The sequence below is a fragment of the Alligator sinensis genome, unplaced genomic scaffold (genome assembly GCF_000455745.1).
Source record: "Alligator sinensis unplaced genomic scaffold, ASM45574v1 scaffold184_1, whole genome shotgun sequence".
In the NCBI taxonomy this organism is placed as follows: domain Eukaryota; kingdom Metazoa; phylum Chordata; order Crocodylia; family Alligatoridae; genus Alligator; species Alligator sinensis.
This window is the reverse complement of record NW_005842983.1, coordinates 181,951-190,682: the sequence shown is the minus strand read 5'-3', so window position 1 is coordinate 190,682 and position 8,732 is coordinate 181,951. Positions and strand designations below refer to the sequence as shown.

Below are 8,732 nucleotides of genomic sequence, written 5' to 3'. Positions count from 1 at the left end.
CATCCCCCCAAAAAAAAGAACCCAGGCGCCCTGAATCCCCTCATTTGTACCCAGGGGTCCTGCCTCCCCAAAAAAAAAGAACCCAGGCATCCAGGACGCGCCCCCCCCCCCACCAACAGGACTCAGGGGTCCTGCTGCCCCCCACCTCCCAGGAAATAAAAATAAAAGGAGAAAAAAGCCAGGCCTGGGCCAGGCAGTTTGTATCAAAGCAAAGTTTATTGGTTCCTTTGTGGCAACAAAAGGGGAGGGGGTTAAGGCGCTCAGACCCGGGGGCACGGGGAAGGGGTCACCTCCAGGGTGGCCAGTATCAGGAGCATTTGTTTTCTGCTACTCTATCCTTGTGCTACAAAACCCGATGCCTCTCTTGAAGAGAAAAATAGAGGACATAAAGGCATCCAGGTTTGTATCAATAGCAGACAGATGACAACCCGACTGTCCGCGATGACGGCAACCCTAGTCTCCTTGCATGAGGCCGTAGGGCAAGGGCCCAGGGGCACTCCCCCTCCTCTAAGGCATCGCACGAGGCCCCCTCGCCTAAGGCAAACGGGTGGGCCCAGGCACGAGGTCCCACCCGTTTGCACAAGAAGGTTGCACCAGGGGCCAGGAGCACTCCCTTGGCCCCAAGGCCTCGCACCAGGGCCCAGGGGGAGCCCCGTCTCCCAGCAGGCCAGGGAGCACAGGAGGTCCCCCCCGTGTACGAGGAACGAACGGAAGTGCCCCCGTCGCACAAGGGCTCAGGGCGCGGGCAGGGGCAGGGCAGGCAGGTCGGGCAGCAGGTCATGGGGGGCATCGAGGCGTGCCAGGCGGCTCTGCTCCAGGGCCAGCGCCTCAGCCGAGTGCTTGCACTTCTCCGACCCGCACTGGCACGTGAAGTACTTGCTCTTGATGTCCCAGAACCGGTCCCCGTAGTCGAACCTGGGCCAGGGGGCAGGGTCAGCCAGCCTCACCCACAGAGCCTGTTGCCCAGGCAGTGGGGGGTCGGGGGGAAGTCTGCTGGGGCCCTAGGTGGGTTCTGCCTAGCCCTCAAAAGCCTCCGCCCATTGGCCCCTAGCTCCACCTACTCAACCAAGCCCAATTCCTAGTCCCGCCCATGTCCCCTGGCTCCATCCACTCATCCTAGCCCTGCCCAGCCCTCCCACATCTGCCCCTGGGCTCCCCGCTAGACCCCATGCCCCTAGCTCTGCCCACACCACCTGCCCCTACCCATCATCCTAGCTCCACAGCAGCCCGCATAGCTGACCCCACCCCCTTACTCCATGCCCCCACCTGCCCCCAGACACCTGCCAAGGCTCCACTGACTTCTCCTAGCCCCTCCCACCCAGGCTGCTAGCCTGGACCCCAGCCCTGCCCCCAGCACAGCACACCCCAGCTCCTCGCCGAGTCGGATGTGGCGGCTGCTGAAGAAGGCGATGCGGGGGAAACGCAGGTCCTGGTGCAGCATGAACACGCGCACGGGGATGATGTTGGGGTCACACAAGTGGTTGATGAACCGGCTCACGTTGCCATAGTAGCGCGCGTCAATGCAGTACACCTCGCCATCCTGGCAGAGGGGCGGACAGGGCACTGGAACCCAGGCGTCGGGGGACCCAGCGCCCCACCCTCCCCTTTCATCCCCCAGCCCCGACTCCCAACCTGCAGGAAACCCAGGTGCTGAGCTCCCAGCTCCTCCAATCCCTCTGAGAAGCCAGGCGTCAGGGCCCACCACCCCACCTTATTATCCAAGTCGAACAGGTAGGAGTCGTCCTCCCGCACATCGGCCTCTGCATCCGAGATCAGCTCCCCCACGTATCTGCCAGGCGATGCAACGGCACAGGTGCATTGTGGGAAACGTCCAAGGAATTTCCACCCCACCCCCAATGAGGGAGAGCTGTGGTGGGGGCAGGGGACTGCAGGCTGGGAGTGAGGGGCATGGGTGGGGTTTAGATCAGGAGGAACACCATGCCCCCCGCCAGATCAGGCCTGGATCAGGCCCCCAAGACTCACTCGCAGATGAAGGTGCCCTGCGGGATGGCCTGCAGTGCCCGCACCCCCCAACCCATCTTGGCTGTGCGGTAGAGCTGGAGACGCACCCTGCGGGGAGACGGGGTCAGTACTGCCGCTCAGACACCCAGCCTCACTGACACCCCCTCCCCCCACCATCCCCAGACACCTGGGTCCCCCAACTTCTCTGAAGCTCTGCCCCCACCCTCCCCTTGGCTATTCCCAGACGCCTGGGTCCCAACCGGATGCCGCTCTGCACGACGCGGTTCTTGCAGGTCCTCCAGCAGGCGCAGGCCTGGTTGCACTCGAAGATCAGCGGTGGCTCTATCTTGTTGAACTCCTGCAGCAACCGCCCGTCCTGGGGGTGGGAGGAGGGTCATGTCATCCCAGGCTCTGCCCCTTCCCACACCCTGAAGTGCCCCTCACTCCCAACCCACAGCCCCTGCCACCCCCCCCGGCCCGACTCACAACCTGTAGCCCCATTACTGGTATTCTCCCCCCACCACTACCAGTCTACACCCGACCCCACTCCTCACCCTTGATAGGGCATCCACTCCCCAGGGACTGGGGGTGGGGCTCACCTTGTCGTACCAGCAGCGGATGCTGAGCTGGCCGCAGAGGCAGTTGCTGGAGGAGCAGTCATCCTGGCAGGTGCAGTGCTGGGCACGGGCAGACAGATGCGGGTCAGCCGGCCCCGGATGCCTGGGTCCCTCCCTCGGGGGGGCAGCAGGGGTCAAGGTCAGGCCCCCACCCTATAGCCCCAGGGAGAAAGGGATGCCCTTCTAGCCCCCCTGCCCCTTCAGAGCCTGGGAAGCCCTACAGCTGCTCCTCTTGGGGGCAGGAGCAGGACACTGTAGGATACTGGGGGTGCAGTGAAGGCGTGGTGAGCAGTGCAACGACGGTATTCAAGCACTTCCCCCCGCCCCCACCCCATCTACAGCAGGGAGGTGCTGGCCCCCATAGGCACCCAGAAGGGGCAGACATCTCCACCCCCTCCCCACAGAGAAGGTGGGGGTGGCAGGTGACCCAGGGACCCCCCCCCAGCACCTGGAGGTGGGTGATGTTGCGGTCGATGCTCATGGCCGAGGTCTCACAGTTCTCAGCGATGTACTTGTAGTCACTGGGGCAGGGCTCATCGTCCACCGCGTTCACGCATGGGATTGGCACGTTCTCGTAGCCCCGCGCCACGTCCCTGCCACCACATGGGGGGGTGTGAGGGGCCCAGGCATACAGGGCTCCCAGCACAAGAAGGAGCTAGGCTTCCAGGCCCCATGCACACACAACTTAGGTGTCTGGGTCTCTCTCACATACACAGGACCCAGGAATCCAGGCCACACATGCACACACACCAAGGCACAGAACCTAGACATCCAGGCCACACGCACACGCAGACACAGGACCCAGGTGCCCAGGCCATGCACACATACAGGACCCAGGCATCCAGGCTCCAACCATAGACACACACGACTCAAGTGTCCAGCCCTGCATACGCACGCATACAGAAGAAACCCAAGTATCCCAACCATGCTCATGCAGGCACATGCAAGGGACCCAGGTGTCTGGGCCACACAAGCTCACAAACACACATAGATGCACGTACATGATCCAGGTGTGTGGGGCGCACAGATGCACCTGTGGAACGCCGGCACCTGGGTCCTGGCCCCATACCCACCCATTTGCTGATGGTGCCCTCTATGTCCAGGCTCCACCCCCTTCCCCTCCCTTACCCTACCCCCTGCTGCCCCGTCCACCTGCTGATGATGCGCTCAGTGCGCAGGCCACGCGAGGCTGCCCCCTGGCGGATCTTGCGATTGAGCTGCAATGCCACCCACACATCCGAGTGCTCCAACGTCAGGTCCAGCGGGGAGTCGCCCTCCTTGTTGCGCAGCTCTGTGTCGGCCCCCCGCGACAGGAACAGCCTGCAGGGCAGGGCAGGGCAGGGCAGGGCAGGGCAGGGCAGGGCAGGGCAGGGCAGGGCAGGGGGTCAGGCCAGGGATCCAGGCATCTAGGCCCCCTGCCCTGCTGCAGAACCCAGACAGCAGGGCTCCCAGCCCCACCCCACTGACATCCTAGAGAACCCAGGCATTTGGGCTCCCAATGTCCCTTCATCCCAAATTGCAACTGAATCCAGGCATCTGGGCTCCCAGCATGAAAGGAACCCAGGTATCTGGGCTCTCTGTGCCACCTGCTATCACTCCCCAGCTCCCACTTCCCCCACAAAGACTCCAGGTGTCCGGGCTCCCATCCACCCCCCTCCTGCTCCCAGACCCTAACTCCCTTCCCAGAGAACCCAGGCGTATGGGCCCCTAGCACCCACCCATCCCAAACCAGGATTGAAGCCAGGCATCTGGACTGCCAGCAGGAAATGAACCCAGACATCCTTCAAATCCCCACATACGCATGCTCCCTAAATGCATGCATTGCATACGTGACAGTCTCAAGAGCAGTGGCAGTGACATGTTCCCTACCACCCCCTCCATCTCCCAACATACATGTGCTGGGTCCACACACACACACACACACACACACACACGTGTTACTTGTGTAACGCAGCTCTCACAAATGCTCATGTGCAGCAGTGCCCCTCCCACCCTCCTGTCCCTGTACATGTGTTCCCCCCCATATGTGATACTCGTGTAACACAACTGTGGTAGCTCTCACAAGCACCCACATGCACAGTGTCCCTCCCACCCCCATATCCCTGCACAAGCGTCTCCTCCTCTACCCGTCCCCACACACGCGTGATGCTTGTGTAATGCAACCATGCTAGCTCTAACAAAAGCCTACGTGAAGCAGTGTCCCTCTTGCCCCCGCCACCCTGGTGTCCCCACACACGCATCACTCACGTGACACAGTCGCGGTAGCTCTCACGGGCAGCGATGTGCAGTGGCGTGTCACCGTGGCAGTTGACTGCGTGCAGGTCACAGCGGGCATTGAGCAGCACCTCAGCAATGGCAGCACTGCCCGTGAACGAGGCCCAGTGCAGGCAGATGTTCTCCTCCTACAGCAGGAGGGGGGTATTGGGGGGACATCACCAGGAGGCCTGAACTCCCGCAGTCAGAACTCCCCCAACTTGGGGTGACCCTGAAGCTTGCATGTGGCACCCGGACCCTTACACACAGGAGGAAAGGGAGCTGGTATGGTGGCACCCCCAAATCCCCAGCTGAGATGCTGAACCCCAAATCTAGGAGCAGGGGGACCCCAAGCCTCCCAGCTCAGGACACTGAACCCCCAAATCCAGGAATGAGACCCCCTTAGAATCCCAGCACAGATGGGACTCCGAGATCCCCCACCTGGTGGGGACCTGAACCCCTCAAAGCAGCAGCAGGAAAACCCTGAACTGTGCTGCTCAGGTCCTCTGAGCTGCCAAATCCAGGGAACCCCAAAACTTGGAGGACAAGAGACCCTAAATCCTCCACACACAGGAATCCAGGAGCACAAGGGTGTCCCACAATCCCAGCACTGGGGGACCCTGAAATGCCCAGCTTAGGGGCACTGAACCCCCAAATCCAGGAGCATGACACCCAGAAACCCCTACAGAAGAGCCCCCCCCCAATCCAAGAGCAAAGTGTTTGGGATTCCATTAAGTCTAGGAGCCAAAAGGGACCCTCAACGTATCGGCACCCTAGTCTCCCCACACAGAGGAGCAGTGTATCCCAAAACCCCAAGCACGGGGGACCCCAAAGCCCCCAAGAGCATAGGGGACACTCAATACCCTTATCCTGGGGGAACCTGAACTCCTAAAGGCAGGAGCAAGGGGACCCCAAAACCCCCAGCACAGGAGACCCAGACCCCAAGCATAATGGGGACCCCAATACAAGACCCCAAATACCTTTTGAGAGGCAAGGGTGGCTTGGACCCCCACTAGGACCCCCAAACCTCCCAAGGGAGAGAGGATCCCCAAGACTCCCAATGCAGGGGACCCCAAAACCAGCCAGTACAAGGATTCCCCAGGATGCCACACAAACAAAGGGGTAGCAGCATGGGCAGCCCGGGGGGCTCACGTTGTCTGTGAGGGTGACGTCGGCACCGCGGGTCAGCAGCATGCGGATGACGTCGATGTGCTTGTGCTCGGCCGCCCAGATGATGGGGGTCCAGCCGCCATTGTCCTGGGGAGTCAGTCAATGGGTCAGCATGCTGCCTCCAAGGTGCAGGCAGGTGGTGCTGTCCTCTTCCTGGGGGGTAGGGCCTATTTAATGTGTCCTTGCACCCACGCAGATCAGCACTCGCCCCACAAATCCCTCCCCCAACCCCCAATTAAGCCCAGCTGCATGGGTCTAACTGTACCACAGCCCTGTCACCCACATGTATCCCTGTGCCCGCCCTCCCCCACTGAAACCCCATCACACTCCATGTATCCCTCTGCATACCCTGCCACCGACCCCATGTATCCTGCCTCCACACCCAACATATCCCTCTGTCAACCCCCTCACCGAAGCCCCATTACTCTCCGTACAGCACTCTGCCAACCTGCCTCACTGACCCCATATATCTCATCACCCCCTACCAACCCCCCCAGTGACCCCACGCATCCCTTCACCAACCAGCCCTCGAGCATTACTCCACACATATTCCTCCGCCATCGCCCCCATTCCATATATCCCTCTTCCAACCCACCCCACTGACCCCACGTATCCCTCTGCCAACTGCCCCTTAATCCCTCACACATCCCTTCACCAGCCCCCCACCTCGCTGAGCCCCACGTTCTACCACCCCCCTCCTCCATGAACTCTCCATGCACCCTCATGTATCCTGCCACCAACCTCCCCATCACTGAAGCCCACGTGTTCTTCCACCAACCCCACCCTGAACTCCCACATGCATCCTTCTGCCCAGGGACTATTTTATACGCTCCATGTCCTCCCCTAAAAGACTTTCTGCTACTTATGCTCTCCCTTTATCCCTCCACCTGCTTGCCACTGAACTCCACACTCTGCCTTCTGCCACCTGCCCTACATAGGGAACCACTTCCCCATGCTCCAAATCCTGTCTCCCTCCACCCACCCAGCATAGGACAACTTTTTACCTTCAAACCCCCAATTCCCCCCATCCCTCCACCTACACCCCACTAAGGAACTATTTCTCTCTAAAATCTCACATCCTGTATATCCTTCCACCTGCTCTACACAGAAGAATTATTTCTCTATTCCCCACACCTCTCCATCTGCCCTAGACAGAGGAACTATTTATCTTCCAAACTCCACAGCCCCACCATATTCCTCCGCCTCCCCTCAACCCCAGGACTATTTCTCCCTGCCCCATATCCATGTCCTGCCCACCAAAGGGGCACTGGACATCCCTAACCTTGCTGTAGACGCAGCCACCGCGGCGCACCATGTAACGTGCAGCCTCCACGTGGTTGTTGGCCACGGCCTCCATCAGTGGCGTCCGACGCGTCTTGTCCACCGCATTGATGTTGGCGCCCGCCTGCCCCAGGGAGGACGGGGTTAAAGCCCAGCTCCTCCCCCACTCCCAGCCCCTCTCATAGTAGCCAGGCTCCTCCTCTTCATCACTCCAGCCCCCCTAGACCCCACCTCTAGTTGCCATAGGCCCCGCCCTACTGCCATAGCATAAAGGCCCCACCCCCTCAAGCAGCTAACCCCACCCAGGACCCACCCCTTGCTTCCCCTACTCCTCAGCCTCCCCCCCCAAACCAAGCCCTACCCCTTTCTTCCTACACATTGCCTGCCAGCCCCCACATCAGTCCCTCCATGCTCAGATCTGGTCCCCAGAACTAAGCCTCGCCCCCAGACCAGGCTCCACCGCCCACCTGGAGCAGCACGTGACAGATCTCCAAGAAGCCCTTCTGGGCGGCGGCATGCAGCGGGGTGCGCTTGCTCTGCTGGTCAGTCTGGAAGTTGGGGTCCAGGTTGTCCACTAGGGGGGGGAATCAGGGTCAGACAAGCCCAGAACAGAGTCACTGTCCCTCCCTCAAGCCGCTCCCTGGAATGGGGGATCCATGCCCTAGCTGCCCACACCAGGCAGGGGCCCCCCCAAGGGTTTGTCCCCGGGACCACAGGGAGACCCTCCCAGGCCTGCACCTGCCCTGAACACTCACGCAGCATGAGCACAACTTTCTGCAGCTCCCCCTGCTTCACCGAGAGGTAGAGCTGGCGTGGGTGGAAACGCAGCTTCTTGCGTCTGCCAGACAGACACGGGAAAGGGGACTGGATCAGTGCGTGGCCCAGAGGGACAGACAAGTTGGGGGGGGGGGGGCTGAGCAATGCCTGCTCCACCAGGAGGTGCTATGGGGTGGGGCCTAAACACCCCCATTCAAGGCGGAGCCTATACACCTCCCAACTCAGAAGGAGTGGGGCATATATGCTCCCCTCCCTCCACATCAGGAGTGCAGCCTACATATATACTTGCCCAGGACATACTCCTCTCTTTTCATCATGGGCAGGGCCTCAAAAAGGGGGCGGGGCACTCACCTCTCGGACTCCTGCACGACTAGGGCCTTCTCCAGCTGCTCACGCCCAAGCCCTGGGGCCAGGCCCAGGGCTGAGAGGGCGGCGCCGGAGGGCAGGGGCAGCACTGGGCCTCCTGAGCTGTCGATGGCGTCGGCCCGTGGGTCTGGGGGCGCCGCCCGCCCCTCACCCTGGCCCCGCACCCGTGCGCTGCCGGGGCAACACAGGGCGGAGTCAGGCCACAGTGGGGCGGAGTCAGTGAGAGAGAAGGCTCCTTCCACCAAACCCCACAAAGCTCCTGCCCCCCAGCTCAGAACTCCCCTCAGTAGCCCCCAGCCCTGCCAG

General features: G+C 61.4%; 2 protein-coding genes across 2 annotated transcripts in view; both read right to left on the bottom strand.

The window, feature by feature from the left end:
• Positions 1-90, bottom strand: part of SLC44A4 (solute carrier family 44 member 4) — a 13,144-nt gene extending 13,054 nt beyond the window's left edge. The window contains 1 exon segment of the mRNA XM_025192936.1: positions 51-90. Coding sequence (XP_025048721.1) covers positions 51-90 — 40 coding nt within the window.
• A 113-nt stretch (positions 91-203) lies between these two features.
• The window catches only part of EHMT2 (euchromatic histone lysine methyltransferase 2), a 14,002-nt gene continuing 5,473 nt past the window's right edge, over positions 204-8,732 (bottom strand). Inside the window, 14 exon segments of the mRNA XM_025192935.1 lie at positions 204-915; positions 1,365-1,540; positions 1,711-1,789; positions 1,984-2,070; positions 2,223-2,338; positions 2,562-2,639; positions 3,028-3,172; positions 3,732-3,899; positions 4,827-4,981; positions 5,985-6,155; positions 7,285-7,407; positions 7,751-7,857; positions 8,039-8,121; positions 8,412-8,725. Coding sequence (XP_025048720.1) covers positions 735-915; positions 1,365-1,540; positions 1,711-1,789; positions 1,984-2,070; positions 2,223-2,338; positions 2,562-2,639; positions 3,028-3,172; positions 3,732-3,899; positions 4,827-4,981; positions 5,985-6,155; positions 7,285-7,407; positions 7,751-7,857; positions 8,039-8,121; positions 8,412-8,725 — 1,983 coding nt within the window. The 3' untranslated portion in view covers positions 204-734.